Source organism: Protopterus annectens, chromosome 8.part0 (assembly GCF_019279795.1).
Source record: "Protopterus annectens isolate FY-2018-M chromosome 8.part0, PAN1.0, whole genome shotgun sequence".
Classification (NCBI taxonomy): domain Eukaryota; kingdom Metazoa; phylum Chordata; order Ceratodontiformes; family Protopteridae; genus Protopterus; species Protopterus annectens.
The window spans coordinates 712,639,322-712,656,821 of record NC_056741.1 but is presented as its reverse complement, the minus strand read 5'-3'; the positions used below and the strand labels follow the sequence as shown (position 1 = coordinate 712,656,821).

The 17,500-nt window shown below is 42.5% G+C and overlaps 1 protein-coding gene across 1 annotated transcript in view; it reads left to right on the top strand.

Annotated features, from left to right (window-relative positions):
- Window positions 1-17,500, top strand: part of MSTO1 (misato mitochondrial distribution and morphology regulator 1) — a gene marked incomplete in the record, with an annotated part of 1,162,028 nt that overhangs the window by 83,311 nt on the left and 1,061,217 nt on the right. The window contains 1 exon segment of the mRNA XM_044080162.1: window positions 9,094-9,226. Coding sequence (XP_043936097.1) covers window positions 9,094-9,226 — 133 coding nt within the window.

Genomic DNA, 17,500 nt, shown 5'->3' with positions numbered 1-17,500 from the left:
GCTTTTCAGCGCCTAAGTCCTGCAGGAGCGCAAAAACAAAGTTATATTGAGGAGTTTATTAAAAGATCCCATTGACACACCAATGTATGGGAATCCGGTTAAAAAATCAGAAAAATCCTCCAAACCGACATCTCCGTTGGTTCTGACCTCAGAGCCGTCGAAGCAGAAAGACAAATACTCCAGTTCGTTGGATCCAAAACTTCTCGGGTCCGACGAGACTTTATCTCCTGTGGTTCCGTCAGTGTCCTCAGAACCATCTAGGAGTCACAAAAGGACTAGGTCTCCTTCTTTGGAACCGGTGTGGTCCACTCCACAGTCACTACTTTTCCAGTCTGTGGTGGGCAGTCACCGATCGTTCACCCCCTCCTCTCTGTCGTCTAGGAGCCTTTCAGATGATGTGGAGAAGGATATTGAAGAGGCTACTCAAGACACCGGCTCTCAACAAAATTTTATCGAGCCCAGCCCGTATGGATGTGGAGCCGACTACTCTACCCCCCCCCCCCAGATCATCTATTACTCCTTTGACTCACCTGAGCTTTGAGCTGGAGTGCATGGAAGTCATTCTGGTGGAACCATCTGTTCTGAAAACCTCCGGCCTCTTGGTTCCGACATCCACTCAGATCTTCCTGATTCCTCCTTCTATCGAGGGATCTGGGAGCCGACACTCTCTCATCGGCTCCAGGGGGGGGGGGGCAGCATCAGAACCTTGCCAGACTCCACTCTCTCTCCTGGAGCTTCGGCGCAGGTGAGCTCGACTCTCACATCGGCCTTGGAGCCATCACCCTTGGTGCGGGAGAGATCTTTTGACTCTTTGTAGCTGGGGACCCTCTCGGGCCGGGATCATGGTGCCTTCGAGGTGATGAGGAATGTGCTGTCCTCTCAGACAGCTCCTCCCTCGGCTTCAGCTACTCCGTTCCCTATGGAGCCAGTGTCTTCCCTCTCACCACCCCTCCATTCTAAGTGTAGGGAACCAATGCCCCAGGATGCCACTTTGGGTGACCCCCCCTTCCGAAACCTCCCCCGAGCATCACCCTGAAGAGGTCCCTTGGAAGAGGACATGTAAGAGGAAGCATGTGAACTCCCCGAGTCCCTGACATCGGACATGGACTTGGAGGACTCAGAAGGGTCCCCATGGTCCCCCTCTGAGGATGTCTCAATCTCAGACATCCTGGAAGTCCACAAGCATAGGGGTAGCTGGAAGTCCCTTTCCCCTTCTGAAGAAGAGTCCGTGTACATGGACGCATTTGGTTCCTGACCCTCTACCTCTTGGATGTCTCCGCCCTTTAACCCGCTGCTAGGGGTAGTAAGTTGAAAGGCATGGAGCTCTCCAGAATCGATGGAACCAGTTCCGAGGAGGCCCAATAAGTTCATAACTGCACCAGATGACAAACCTTGCCTAACCAAGGGCGTGCCAGTTGATGCTATGCTGGTGGTGGCGGCCACTAAGAAGGAATTAGCAGAGACCTCTACTTCTGTCCATCAGCCTAACGGAGTCCTGTACGATGGACAGATATGGGAAGCGTGTCTTTTCTGCAATGGCTTTTACTCTCAGGTCACTGAATTATTTATCCCATTTCACCCATCTTCAGAGGGATCTCCTGCAAGAGCTAGGAGATACCCTACATGATCCTACAGCTGCGGGAGCTGCAGGTAGAATGGCTTTTCAGATTGTGACCTTATCTTCGGTAGTTAACTCCTCCATGTGGCTTATCTCCTATGCAGCCAATGGAGCGAGCAGGGCTGCAGGCACAGGAGTTGTCTTGAGGAGACATTCCTGGATGTGCCTTTGTTAATTTGCAGTGCCCTTGAAGTCCTCCTTTACTAACACCCCTTTTGATGGCTCGTTGTTGTTCGGGCCTAAGGTAAAAGAGACTCTAACTAGGTGCGAGCAGGATGGCAAGACCCTCTTTGCTGTGGGAGTACATTTTCCCGAGCCTTCTAGACCTTCTCTCAAAGTCAAAAAGGTAGAAAAATGTGGCTCCGGAAAGCCAGGGAGCTTTACCTGATGCACGTGGTGACCCTCCCCCAGGGCAGAGGGGGGAATAATAATGGGAGACACTGCCCTCATGTCAGAGGGGGTCCGCAGAATCAGGGTGACAGGGACATATTCTTTGGTAGGCCTTCCAGCGTTCCTGAAAGGAGGCCTGCCAATTCACCTCTGGAGGCAGTCGTGGGAAGATTGTCACTGTACCCAGAAGCCTGGCAAAATATCACAAAAGACACATGGGTACAGTCAGTAATATCCAGGGGAAAGAGTATTCCTTTCTCCATGCCACCTCTTCCCAGGAAACAAAAATCCATCCCAGATGTGCTATCCAATCTAAGGAAACAAGCAACTCTAGAAGTTGCTAAGAAAAAGAGTCCTTCAAGAAGTCCCCGCAGACCAAATCGGGTCTGGAACTTACTCAAGGTTCTTTTTAGTACCAAAGAAAACAGGAGACTGGAGGCCCATTTTGGACCTCGGTAGACCCAACAAGTCTGTCAAGAAGACAACGTTCTGGATGGTGACACTGCATTCCATACTTCCCTTCCTGGAAAAGGACAATTGAATGTTCTCCATCAATCTCCAACATGCATACTACCATATCAAGATGTACAGGCAATCCAGGAGATTTCTGTGCTTCCAGCTGGGAGCCAGTCACTACCAGTTCAGAGCTGTGCCCTTAGGACTCACCACAGCCTGCAAGGTGTCCACCAAATGCATGGCAGTAGTCACGGCTCACCTGAGGCGTCTACGATTCCGGGTGTTTCCATATCTGGATGACTGGCTCCTTACTGCCACCACTGAGCATTAACTAACCGAGACAAGGGACACCACAATCCACCTCTGCTCTCAGCTAGGCATCACTATAAACTACAAAAAGTCTGCCTTGTTGCCCTGTCAATATATTACTTTTATAGGAGCAGATTTAGATACCAAAGACATGATAGCAAAATTGCCTCAGGAGGGGGTGTTGACCATTCCACACCAGGTTGCAACTGTAATCGGGAGGAAAAAGACTTGAGCAAGATTTGTTCTGAAAGTCCTGGGCTCAATGGTGGCAGGAGTAATGCTAGTTCCCTTCTCACTTCCACATCAGGTTATTGCAGTGGCTCCTGTTTACTCAATGGTCCATGCAAAATTTACCCATGTCCCATGAAATTCTCATCACAGTGACCTACAAGAAGGACCTAAAATGGTGGCTTCAGTCCACCTAGTTGATGATAGGCAGACCGTTCGTCCTCTCCCAACCAGTGGCCACAGTGACCACGGATGCTTCCCAGATAGGGTTGGGGGGGCATTATCTGGGACAGACTGTTCATGGAACTTGGCAACAACACTAGTACTACTAGCACATAAACGTCCTCGAAATTAGAGTGGTTTTCCTGGCATTGCAAGCACTTCACAGCTCTCTTCCACGAGGACGATTGCAATTCAGACGGACAACATGTCAGTGGTATGGTACATCAGCAAGCAGGGCGGAACCAGATACTGCCCCTTGTGTCGAGAGGCCCTAAGAGTATGGCAATGGGTGATGCCTACCCAACACTTTCTGATTGCGATGCACATCCTGGGGAAATCCAGTGTGATAGCGGACCAGCTTTACTTATGCCTCAAGAGTGGTCCCTGAAACAGGATATTGCGAACTGGATTTTTCGCAAGTGGGGCCAGCCTTGCTGTGATCTTTTTGCCACATCCATCAATGCCAAATGCAGCAGCTGTTTTGCCCTAGTCCCCCCACCAGGACAGTTACCCAGGGATGCACTTGTTCACAGTTGGCCCCCAGGACTTTTATATGCCTTTCCTCCACTCCATCTGATTCCCAAGGTTCTAAAGAAAGCAAAATCAGTGGGTTTTAAGCTAATTCTCATTCCCCCCTACTGGCCTCTTCAAATCTGGTTCCCGTTTCTATGGCCCCATCTTCAGGAGGAGCCTTGGATTCTGGAACCTGTTCTGGATCTGCTGATGCATCAGTCGGGCACATTCCATCCATCCTTACACACCCTTAAGCTGACAGCTTGGTTCCCCCACTTCTGGCTTAGCCAGGCGGCTTCCTGACATCTCCCCGGCAGTACAACATATTCTAATTTCCTCTCACAAATCCTCCACGAGAAAACTGTATACTAGCAAATGGAAACGGTTCCCTTGTTGGGCAGACAAAAATAATATTGATCTTTTTACTGCATCTATTTCAAAGATCCTAGAATTCCTCACTGAAACTTTTCACCAAGGAGCAGCAGCAGCAACTATCAGAGTTCAATTGGCTGCTATTTCCAACTTTCATGTGGGAGAAATGGGTTCCAACGTTATGTATCGCAGGCTATGCAAAGTTTTTCTGAGGGGTACTATCCTATTGAGACCCCCAATAAGAGAACCACTTCCTCCTTGGGATCTAAATTTAGTCCTAATTATCTTGATTCTTCCTCCGTTCGAACCGGCTGGTTCTTGTTCTCTAAACTTTTTGACTTGGAAAATGATTTTTCTTGATTGTCGTTACCTCCGCTAGGAGGGTATCAGAATGACAAGCTCTTTCCATTCATCCCCCTTATTTAATTTTTCACAAAGATAGGGTTTCTCTCAGAACCAACCCCTCCTTTATACCAAAAGTTTGCTCAGAGTTCAATCTGAATCAATAGAATTACCTGTGTTCTTTCCGAACCATGGCAACAAGGCAGAGTATAAACTCCACCAACTGGATGTTCATAGACGATTACGTTTTTACTTGCACAGGACACAGGAATTCAGACAATCTGACCAATTGTTTGTATCCTTTGCAGAAAACAAAAAGGGAACTTTAGTCTCAAAAGTAAGCATTATCAAAATGGATTTTAGACACCATTACTTACGTCTATAACTCGCAGAACAAACAACTGCCAGGAAAAATCCGAGGATCCTCAACCAGGGCCTTGTCTACCTCTACTGCCTTTAGACTCAATTTGTGTGACAGCTACATGGGTTAACCTCCATACCTTTGTCACTCATTACAAAGTAGATGTGGCCTCCCGGAACAGGGCATCCTGTGGTTTCATGGTTCTAAAGAGTCTATTCCATTGAGCCACCCAAGAAGAAGGTGCTGGGGACATGGTCCCAACCATCAAGAAGGAAAAAGAGATAGGGACAACATAACATAAAGGAGTTATGTACTCACCATGACGTTCCATGTTTGTTGTCCTTGATCTCGTCTTCCTTCTTGCATCCCACCCTCCAAACCCCTCCTGGAGGATCGAGAGGAGTTATCAATCTTTGGCTATATAGGCCTTGATTCCCTTCCTGCCTTATGATTTGGATAGCTAAGAGTTTTCTACTTATGGCTTGGTGGTTTTCTTATATATTTATGTATGTATACGCGCACCCATTTTTTATTTATGCCTATAGTTTATATATCTGCATATTGTGGTCTAGTGTTATGGGTTATCACAAACGAGATCTGGGTAACAAACACTAGGCATAATCGGATAGGGTCATGCTTCGAGCCAGTGGAAGCTCTTAAGCTTTAGAATATGGCCAAGTCAGAACCAAGGATTGGTTCCGAACCCAACCATCAAGAAGGAAGGCGAGATCAAGGACTACAAACATGGAACGTTATGGTGAGTACATAACTTCTTTTTTGTGGGCAGCTGTTAGTTTTATATATGTGAAATGAAGAGGAAGTTCAAGCCAGTTTAGTACGTGAACAGAGGCTCGATGGTGAGATGAATTTTGTCTGTTACTGACTAACTTTGCAATTTTGTTATAGCAAGAATTGAACTTGGATTTAAGACTGGCTCATATGTTAGTAAAAAGAAGAGCACCATAAAGAAAAGATGGGAGCAGGAAGGAGGAGGCAAATGCTAGTTTTGAGGTGTAATTGAGGAATGTTTGTTTGATGGTAAAGCATGCCAAATTTCTGGTGTGTTTTTGTAATGTTGTGAATTTGCATGTCGAAGGTTAGGTGTTCATCTATGGTGACTCCTAGAAGTTGTATGTGTGGCAACCTCAATAGCAGTGTTGTCTTGAGAGAATATAGAGAATGAAAGAGTCTGTTTATAGTAGAGGTGGTCTTGGGGGTGAATAGCACAAGTTTTTTTTTTTAGGGGTTTATGGCAAGGTGGTAGTGGTCATCCATATTTCAGTGGAAGTGAGAGCTGACTGGGTAAGTTTCAGGAGTTCGGGTGGAGAGTTGGCATTGCAAATGATAGTAGAATTCTCTGCATATTGGATGACTGTACCATGAGTGAGAGTAGAGTGGAAGTCATTGATGACAATGCTGAATTGAATAGCAGAGGTCCTAGGCTGGATCCTTGGGAATCACCAGTAGTGGTGTTGAGGAATGGAGAGAAAGAGTATTGCCATTTAGTAGCTTGTTGCCTGTCTAGTGAGGTAGTTGGAAAACCAGAGAAAGGTACAGGGAGACATTCCTAAGTTGGCGAAGAAGAAGAGGGTGGGAGATAGTATCAAAGGCTTTGGAAAGGTCTAGAAATAGAGAGGAGATGAGCTTCCCGGCATCTTGAGCTCGATTGACAGAGTCACAGAAGAATATAAGAGCTGTAGTGTATGTCTGGGTCTAAAACCGTGCTAGGTTACTGATAGGTTATTGTTATGTAGATAGTTAAGGAATTGGTTGTGGATACATTTTTCAAGGATCTTTGAAATAGGAGACAGAATGGCAATCGGTCAAAAGTTGGAGGTATCTCTGTTGTTTCCACCTTTGTGCACCGAAGGATAAATGCTTTTTTCCAAGTGGGAATGTAAGACTCTCTTGAATGGACCTATTGAGAAGTAGGCTGACAAGGTATGCTATGGACTTTGCTGCTTTTTGAAGGAATTCTGGGGGCAGGTTGTCAGGGGCATTAGTGCATAGTTTTAATTTCAGAAGTAGTTTCTTTACTGTGGCAGAAAGGATAGGTCATAGAGAGAATTTATGTAAGTGGGGAGGGGAGGTATTTGTAGTTGGGTCTGATGGGTTAGGATGATTATGAGGGAAGTTGGTGGTGAGATTAGTTATGGCATTTGTAAAATGTGTTGGAGTGTGGCAATTTCAATGGAGTTTTTCTTGATTTGGACTGGGGTTATTGTTTGACCCTAGGTGTAGTAGGCTGTTGATTGGGTTCCAAAAGTGTTTTGGATTTTGTTTGTGTTGGTTTTGTAAAGTATGGTAGTATTCTTTTTTATCCTTAATAACTAGGCACTTTACTTGGTTGCGAAGGTGTCTGTAGGTTATAAAGTCAGAAGGTTTTTTTGTGTTTTTTTCCAAAGCTTCCAGGCTTTGTCCCTGGTGCCATGTTTTGTTTAGTATCTCTAGTGACCCATGGGGCGTGATTAGATTTGACTCGTTTAGCCGGGGAAGTGCGAGCCTGTTTAAGATGAGTGGAAAAATTCAACTGCCTTGTCTAGAGGAAGTGTTTTTAGGGGATCCCAGTTAATGCTGTTTATATTGTTAAAGGTTGTGGGGCAAAAATTAGATAAGTTTCTAGTGTTTTTATATAGATGTATGTTTAATGCTATCATGGTATTGCGTATTATAAAAGCAGGTAAGTGGTCACTGATACTGTTTGGGAAAGTTCCTGCAGTGGAGATTTTATTAAAGTCAAAGTTCATGATCCAATCTAAGATTGTTCCACAGCTGTTATTTTTGTTGTGTCTAGTAATATCACTGATTAGCTGGCTGTAGTTAAAAAGGTTTATGCTAGAGGATGAGTGCTGCTGTGAGAAATCTAACCAATTAATATTAGCATCGCCAAGAATTATTGTTTCTGTAGTTATGTTGCTGGATGTCCAAGCTAGGATATCCTCTAATATAGGAATATCACTGCAGGGGGAGTATACAGGGCAATGATACAGAGGTTTTTGCATTCATTTATTTTTAGGAAGGTTATTAAGATTTCTGCCGTAGAGAAGTTTGGTGTAGATGAGGTGTATGAGACTATATTGAAGGTGTTAGGATAGATCAGTGCTACTCCATCACCTTTTTTGTGGGGTCTATCTGAGTGCAGGCATGCAAGCCAGGGAGAAGGAATTCTGAGAGATTTTAATGTATGGTTTTAGCCATGTTTGTGTAGCAGCAATAATGCTATGCTTGTTATGTGCTACCCAGGCATGGAATTCAGAGACTTTGTTTCGAATACTTTGCAGGTTAATTGTAGTTAGGTTTATGGATTTGTGGGAGCTGTGTAAGTTGGGAGTTGAGGTAAGGGGATCAGGATTTGGATGGATATCTCCACTTAAGGTTAGTTTGGAGAGTTTATGAAGTTTTTTTCTTAAGCTATGGCATAGGTAGGTAGAATGGTTTGAGTTAAATTTATCTTTTAGGAGGAGGATTTTTAGTTTAATGCAGAGAATGTTGTCTGGGTATAGGTTAGATGATATGTCAGTGTAGGTATTGAGAGGTAAACTTAAAATGGAGGTTGTGGATGTGGGTTTGTGTTAGATGTTAAATTGTACTGGGGTAAGTTGTAGAAGGCATTAATATAGTTTTTAATTTATATATTTGCCTATCTCTTAAATGATTAATAAAGGTTTTAAAAAAGGACAGTTGCAATGTAGAGAAATATACGGCAATTCAGGAATGCCTTAGAGATTTCATGAAATGATTTCATGTGTATGGTATAAGTGTACTGTGAGTAGCAAGGACAGGATCTAACATACGGACTGATTAAAGCACTTAAGTATTATTTTTTACTATATGTTTCTCTCAGTCTTCATTTATCTACTGTATGACTATGAGCAAGTCAGTTTATCCGACAGTTCTCAGGGACATTTAGGAAATTGGGCTAGGCATCTCAGTGGTCTCCTGGGTGACATGCCTAGTTATTACATATGAACCTATCATCAGTTACACTGTCTGTAAAGACCTACTGTTATGCCAACACACACAGTTAAACTGTTTGACACTAAGAACGCAAAACTGCAGCTTATTTGAAGTGAAACAAATATGGCTGAAATATGATATGTAAGTATATTAATACTTCAGAGTCTTTTGAACTGTTTGCTAAGGAATCTAACTAAGATGTCAAGCACATTTTACTAAGAACACAGATATCTGTTTTTTTTTTCCTTGTTGATGTACCCATTTCTGCTTCCTGACTTCATATGGTGCATTGCTACTCTTTTTTTTTTTTTTAACTTTGTTTTAGGATGCCTCGTTGTCATACGAGTCAAAGCAGCAGCAGTGCTGTGAAATTGACAGCGGTGTTCTCTTCAGAGAAGGGCAGAATCTCTCAGGTCACCCAACATACACTCCCCGCCTCATTTTGATGGACCTGAAAGGTAGGAAATGTCTGCTGGGAGATCGGCACAGCTTTACATCATTTAAAAAAAAAAAAAGATACCAGTGCACTTATACTGCTGCATTTCAGTTTGTTAATGCTCTGGAGGGTATTAAGTATTGAGTAGCATGTCATCAAAGTGATGTGTGATTGCAGGTCAGTTTGTCTATAATTTTAAAAACATATCATTAAAGAGTTCAGTTACATTTCTGTAATTTTTATTTGTTTTATCAGTCACATTTTATTTTGCTTTGCTACAGAGACTATGTTCATATTCATTTTGTTTTACAAATGTAATATTTTACTTATTATTAAAAAAGGAAATGTATGCAAGTCTGTGGTATCAGATTTAAATGTCTTTTCTTGTGTACAATACATAAATTCTTCAGTGTTTTCCAAATTCTTTAAATGTGTACCATTTTCAAAATGTTTTCTTTACTTTTATTTACAAGTTGTAGGGCTGGATTCAATAAACCCTATATGATCCACTAAGACATTCGTACATACGATAGCTCACCGTTTTGGATTCAGTAAGGGGCTCTACATAGCATGTAGAGCCACGCAAACACATTTAACATGTGGTATGCCAATTACGACATAAACAGCTAAATTCTATGCTTAGCAACTAATTCAAAGTGGAGGAGCTATTCAACAAGCTATAAATCAACCATGTAGACTCAGTGATGGTTTTCCCTGTGACTTCCAAAACCTATTGGAATACAGCCCTGGAAAGGAGTCTACACAGAAAGAATGTTAGGGGCTGCTGTTGCTTTAATTCATGTGCATGTGCAACAGGCTGAAGTCTATGCTGGTGCTAATAGACCACAGCCAAGAAGAAGGGATTTTAGTCCCATTTAATTTATCACAATCTGCATGAGGTAGAAATTGTAGAGCGCTACAGTGTGGATAGACACACTACAGGAACTCTGTACCATCTGCCGTCCTCAACAAAGACCAGGGGCAAACCAAGGTGAACCAATACCAATGGAGACAAAGGTATGTGTAGCACAATTTTAGCTACAGGAACATTTCAGAGACTAACGTAGGACTTGATGGGTGTGTCAGAGGCATCAGCATCCAGGATCTCAATACCTGAATGCTAGGCTCCAACATGCCAGTGACTATATATATTTTCCCCGTATACCTGAGGACAGAGCCACAATTATGCAGAAGTTCTACCCTGAAGTACTGGGTGCTATAGACTTTGCACATATAGAAATCAAAGCACCCCCCCCCCCCCCCAAGGAACAGGGAAGAGTATATGTAAATAGAAAGGGCTTCCACTCCATTAATTGTCAAGTCATGTGTAACGCTAAGGAAATCATCTTGAATGTATGTGCTAGCAAACCAGACTGTTACCATGACTTGTATATCTGGCACAACTCCCAACTGTATGAGATGTTTACTAGGGTTGATATCCCACAGGGTCATTTACTGGGGGATGCAGGTTATGCACTGGAACCGTGGCTGATGATGTCCATCAGAAATGCACATACACCTGCTGAAGAATGCCATAAAGAGGCACATGCTCAAGCAAGAAATATCATAGAGTGTGTGGGCTGCTGAAGTTGTGGTTCCAGTGCTTAGATACATCTGGGGGAGCATTGCAGTACAATCCATGTGCATGTGCTGAAATCTTCATCTGTGCCTTGCTTCACAACATCATCCTGAAAACAGCTTCAGCAGGATCAACAAGGGAAAGGGGCACACATCCCACCACAACCGGCAAGGTCACCACAGCCACATGCAGGTGAGGAGTTAGAGGGGGATCCAGCTGCTGCTGTGGATGTAGGCAGACGTAGGTGTGCTCAATATACCCTCAAATTGGCTTCAGAGGCAACGCATAGCACACTCACCACCTATGGGACTAAAACCTTCATCCTACACATATACATACAGTAACATTGATGCCGGGGAATGCTCAGAACCTTTACTTACCTATGTAATGGGTGTGTACTCCTAGCATTAGAGTCAGAACTGAACTAAAACTGTAGCAACTGCTGGATTTACAAGGTAAGCATTGAACCTGGAATATTAGAAAAAAATGCGTAATAATACAAATGAATGGCATAGCCTTGCATACTGTTACTTGGTAATGTAAGTAAGTAAAAGGTGGTTGTTTTTTATTGCAATGACGTCCTGTGACAGCAGTGACGTATGTGAATACATGTGTCCCTCTGTCAAGTAACAGGCCTAGGACATCAAAGATTCGTACATTCATACCTGTCAGAAGTACTGATTGTCAATGTCCACGGTTTGGCCTTTTGTACTGACAAATCGTTAGAGAAGTTAGAAATTAATGATACACATTTCAGCTTCAGGCTTCACATTCCTCAAAAACAAGTGATGTGAAAACTGCTTGATTCTATCAGCTGTCTAACTCTGCAAGACCAAAATATTTAAAGATCTCCCTGTTGTTCAGCATTTGTCGCACTTTTATTTATGGCTTGGTACCACTTTATTACTGTAAGTGTGGGAGGCATGTACACATTACTGCTTTCTTACTGGTTTTTGTACAGTTAGCAAAACAGCATCACAAAAACAATTATACTAAGCACTAAGTCAATTAGGCACCCTGAGCATCAGACTAAAAATTTGTGTATCCCTGAATCCAAAAGATAGGAAACAAGAATATGGCACAGTTATTTGTGCAGGGTGTTGCTGTTTGTGTGTATATGTGTGTGTCTGTGGTGGTGGGGGCTACACAAAAGGTAAGCAAGTGTGCATGAGTAAGAAAGAGAAACAGGCCAGGAATTTGGATAAAGTATCAAATGGCCAATGAGAGAGTATGAGCTTTAAGCCTCACAACTGACCCATGTAACTGTTGTGTGTGTGTGTGTGTGTGTGTGTGTGTGTGTGTGTGTGTGTGTGTGTGTGTGTCTGGGCACTCCAAGTGAAGCTAGCCTGATAGCGTCTGCAAGAACACTGCCAAGCTGTGTGCTAGCTCTGCATCTTTGTATATGAGAAAAGTGTGAGTCATGCATGGTAGAAGTGGCAATTCATTGTCGTCGTACTTGACAACAAGAACTGGCTCTGCCAGGAGTTGTACTGGCACATTCACGGTCAGATACAGTGCTACTACCTGAACGTGACTGATGTGTGCTGGACAAGCTCTCCTTATGAGTACGCCCAGGACCACGACCCAATATCTTGTAACATCTGGGTGTCAGCACCTCAATCACTGATGGAGCAGTGGGGGAGTAGTGCCACTACAGGAGTATGATCGGCCATGCTCACCTTGTCTGCTAACATCGGATTATGTGGCTGACCTACACCTATGAGGATGCCACCCCCCCCTTCCACCAGATGTTCCATCACAGACACTACCCATTGCAATTTGTCATTCATCCAGTCCATTGAATCAACAACATGGTGGAGGCAGTCGTGCATGTAAGCCCATGCCACATTTACAACCCTAAGCATTCCCTTGTAGGCCAAATTGGAATGTGCCTGCACCTCCATGATGGCCCTAAACATACGTCAAGTGGCACAGAACGACACATCAGGATCAAGTGGAGGATGGACAGCAGGCCTCCTCGGAGTACACCTAATAATCCTGTGTGGCACCTCGCCACACTTTGGCTATGGTCAAAGTCAACATGCACTGAAGCTGCAGTAACCACACTACCCTGATCAAGTGTCTCACTCTCCACCTGTCCAATATCTGAGGGCTCACTGTAATGGGTTTATGTAGACTTACTGGCTGTGTCCAGTGGAATTACAGGGGGTGGCTGAATGTCAATCTTGGTGTCAGTCACCCTGCACCCCTTGACTGTGTCTCTATTTGCCCATCATCTATCTGGATCCCTGACATTGGGCAGGAACTTTTCATTTGGTGTCAGTGGTGGCTCTGTAGCAGCTCCCCCCCATAGCCTTCTGTCCACAGGCCGCTGCTTCTGCTCTTCTCCAGGCTGATGAAATCATATCTGTGGCCCTGTGAAGAACCTGATCATATTTCCTGCTGGATCCCTCAACGGTGTTTACATCGTTCACTATCTGGTTTCAAATTTGCATTCTTCCAGACATATCTCCATGTTCTTTCTCAAGCAGAAGGGCACCATGTTGCTCAAAATTCTTGCACGATCACGTCTTTTTGATAGTCACTGTAGGGGGGTTTTTTGGGTATCGGGATGCTCGGATGCCATACCCCTAGGTGACATAAAAGACAAACTACACATAAATATCAAATAAATAAAAGTCTTGCTTAGATGTAACACGTTATTAATTTTTCAACTTTACCCACTGGAGAAACAAAAAGCTTTCAAGATATTCAAATATAAAAAAAAAAAGGATTATGTGGTTGTAATATGTTACAGTCGCACAGAAAACAAGGTTTGATTCAAAACAAGAAGAGTAACAATAGCAAAGCAAACATCTGTACAAACAATTTTGTTTGTGCCAACATGGAAATGGAGCTTGGCTCTCTCATGCCCAAAACAACATGCAAATGACATTTTCGTACCAAACAAAGGAAAAAAAAACATCATGGAGATGTTATAAGTGGTATCAAAGAAACTGTCCCAAAAAGATGTGTGCACATTTACCACAGAACATTCATTTTTATGCAACTGCCAGTCACCTCTACCTGTGTCAAGCACTCCCCTAGAGGTGTCTATGGGCCATCCTAGAAGGCTAACACCCCTGTATCATTGACAGTATAAGACTTTTACATTTCATTGAAATAACTGTAGGAAAACTGTAAAGAGAAACAATGGTAATATTAACACTTGTGATGAAAGTTGTTAAGACTGTGCATCTGAGAAAGTAAAATGCCCTGACAAAAATGCCTATGCCATCTGTAAACTTCTAAGAAGTGCAAATATTTTTGAGTGACCTGAGCATATCCAGTATATAACTAAAAAATGCAATCATGCCTGATCAAGAATCAGTAGTAGATAGATCTGAAGTAATAGCAATCTTCTGTGTTATCCACATAAACAAGTCTCTTCACCTTCAGGTTCCCTAGCCACACAGTTCCCTTTTTTATAGTGTAGATTCAGGCCGTGTGAACTCGTTAGATTTGCTGAATCCCAAATTCTTGGCTCTGTGTATCAGATGTAAAGATAGTGCAGGCACTCCCTCAGTGATTGTTGCTAATAGATTGCAACTGTGAATGCTTACTGGTAGAGAGAAGGAAAACACAACAGCAATTCAGACTCTCTTAATTCCAGTGGATGTGTCAGCCAGGTCAGACTTGCAAAGTGTAGAAGTAATTGTATCAAGGTTTTAAATGTATGTAAGCAGCACACATTTCATAGTTTCTGTTCAGTAATATTCAGTCTTCCTTGCATTTGTTGAAAACTGTGTCTTATTGCCATTTAATATTCTCACACATGTTAAGGACAATGACACAAATGCCATACAGATTGCATGTCTCCAATTAATGCTAAGATAAGAGAAGAATGAACAACATGCAGAGATAAGACCAAGCAGCATTTCTGTAAATAATAATAGTCATATTTGGTTGTGTGATCACTAATTGCCCCAATCTAAAATTAATACATGTACAAAATAACTTAGAAGTGTACGAGTTCGATATGCCTTGTTAATACTGTGGATGATGTTGCACTTGCTTGTATGCAGAATGATTTTCATTCTCTGCTGCAAAGCTGTTTTTGTGGCAAAGAGGGATAAGGCACCTTTACTGTGTTTTTTGAAGGTTCATTGGTGAGAGTTCTAACCCAGGCTTGTGTAAAAAAAAAAAAAATCTTTCATGTGTACCAGCATATGTTTTGTAGCATGGTTTATTTTATAATTTTTTTAAATACCAGTATTTGCTCTGTGAGTGGCTTAGCGAAACAAGGGAAACTGATAAACACAATAAATGTCATGTAATGTACTTCTTTTATAGCCAATACATCAACTACACCTGTGAATCACATTGATCCACATGGCATATACTATCTGTAGATCAGGGTTCAAGTCCCACCTTTGTCTTTTAAGGATGAAACCTAATAATCACTTCTCACAAGGCTAAAACAAGTTTAGCTTTGCTTGTCTTGTTTGCAACCTGGATTAATGGCTCACACACAAAGCATACACCTGCAGACATTCTCAATTTCAAAAAGGATGCACTGTTGCATTTTTTACTTTCCATCGGGCAACACCGCTTAGTGACATTGCGTGGTGGTTAGCAACCTTCTGCAACACCTGCTGGTCCAGAACACCCACAGAGGAAGCAGTCAATTTCAAAATCACATTTTAACACCTTTAATCTGGTCAAAAAATAGAATCTCACACAACACATACAGGTAAAAAAAAAAAAAAAAAAAAACTGTGGAGCCGTTCACTTTTTGGCATCTGTGATTGCTGGGGATTTGGCTTCACTCACCAATGCCAAGCGATGGTGAAAAACTCTTCAGTGGTGCAGTTACCTCTGCTCAATGCCACTTAAACATGTTGCGGTGACACACAGTGAATGAAGAATACATAATTGTTTCATTGCAGTAAAAGTACACATTTAAATTTAATAGATACATCTGGATTCTAACCCTGTGTCATCTGGGCTCCAAAAGAAATGTGTCAACACATTTACATCTGCTGCCACAAAGTCAGCTAAGCAGCAGGTGTGTTGATACATCCTGTACTCAAAACTCATAATTTTATCAATGAGGCTCACTGCTTAACAGGAAAAGAAGTAGAAATGTGCATTTTGCCATCGATCACATAAACCAGCTGCTCAGCAGTGCGCTATTGAAAGTTTATATTGGCTTGTATTACTTATGTTTATTGTCCACATAGTGCTCATGCCATGAAAGTACATGTAATAACAGGGGAAGGCATGTTTTAAGAAAAGAACACAGATTTAAACCACAGCCATTTGTTACCACCCCCACTCACTGCAAACTTGGTCTATCTATCAGTACTTGTTCACAAATATATCAATTTCACTACAGAAATAAATAAATGTTTTCTTTTATACCATGGACATCTTTATAATGACAATACACATTCAGATTTTCCAGTAGCTGTAGTATTGTGGACAACTGTTTGCATATTGTTTGTAAAGCTCTCTCTTAAAGTATACCAGCACATTGGAAACACAACAGCAAATAGTAGACATTGCACACTCATCCATCTGGCAACATGCAAAACTTTCATATCTTGACAGTTGTACATGGCTAGCTATCCGTTTTAGAGGGTCTGTATTAGAACATCGAAAGTTTAATAGTTTGAATCACTAAAGGTCGACATATTGATCGAACTATTAAAACATCGAATGGTCATAAAAATAAATAAAAAAAAAAAGAAAAACTAGAGAGTGTAGGCAGGGGGCAAGCCCACCCTGCACCCCCCACACCCCTCGCTACTTAAATATACCAACTCCTAGACCGCACTACATTGCAGTAAACGGAAATCTCCCCTTACGGAGATTTTCGTTTACACATTCGATATTCTCCGCATTTGCTGTTGTCGTATCGACAATATCAGATTCAATATTGTCAGCTTTCAACAATGTAATATAGACCCGTTTTAGATGTACATCCCAACATCTTCTCTCAACCATCCAGTGCTGATGTCATCTACTATAAATTGTCCTGCAGCCTTGTAAAAGTCACACTTGTGCCGTGGCAGTTGCTTAAAGTGCTGAGTTCTCTAGTCCATGTACTTCGCTAGGAGTTCTACTCTCAGTGCAGTCAACTGGGGTGTGTGTGGGTGTGTGTTTATATGTATGTATGTATGTATATATGTGTGTGTGTGTAGTCAGAAGAACATAGTTGTGTATCCTGCATTCACCACTACAGTACCAATATTTTGACAGCTGGACATGCCTACACATCTATTTCACGTAGGCCTCCAAACATCTTCTCTCAAACATCCAGTGTCATCCACTATAGATTGCCCTGCAGCCTTGTAAAAGTAAGACTTGTGCTATGGCACTTGCATAAATTACTGAGGTCTCTAGTTCATGTACTGTGATAGTAAGGGGTTCTGTTCTCACTGCAGTCAGCTGTTGTGTGTGTGTGTGTGTGTGTGTGTGTGTGTGTGTGTGTGTGTCTCTGTCTGTCCCTTTGCTTGAGATGAGAGAGAGCATTTTACACTAGCATGTGAGACACTATTATTAGGTTCTCCTCACCATCCACTGTTGATGTCATCACTTAAAATGTTGCCTGACACTGTCCACGTCAGACTTGTGGTGTGGCCCTTGCATTAAATGCAGAGGTCTCTAGTCAGTTTACTTAGGTAGAGGTTCTGTTCTCACTGCATTCAGTGTGTGTGTGTGTAAAAGTTTTGCATGTAGGTGTGTCCTTGCTATTTTGTTGTTTTGGTTAGA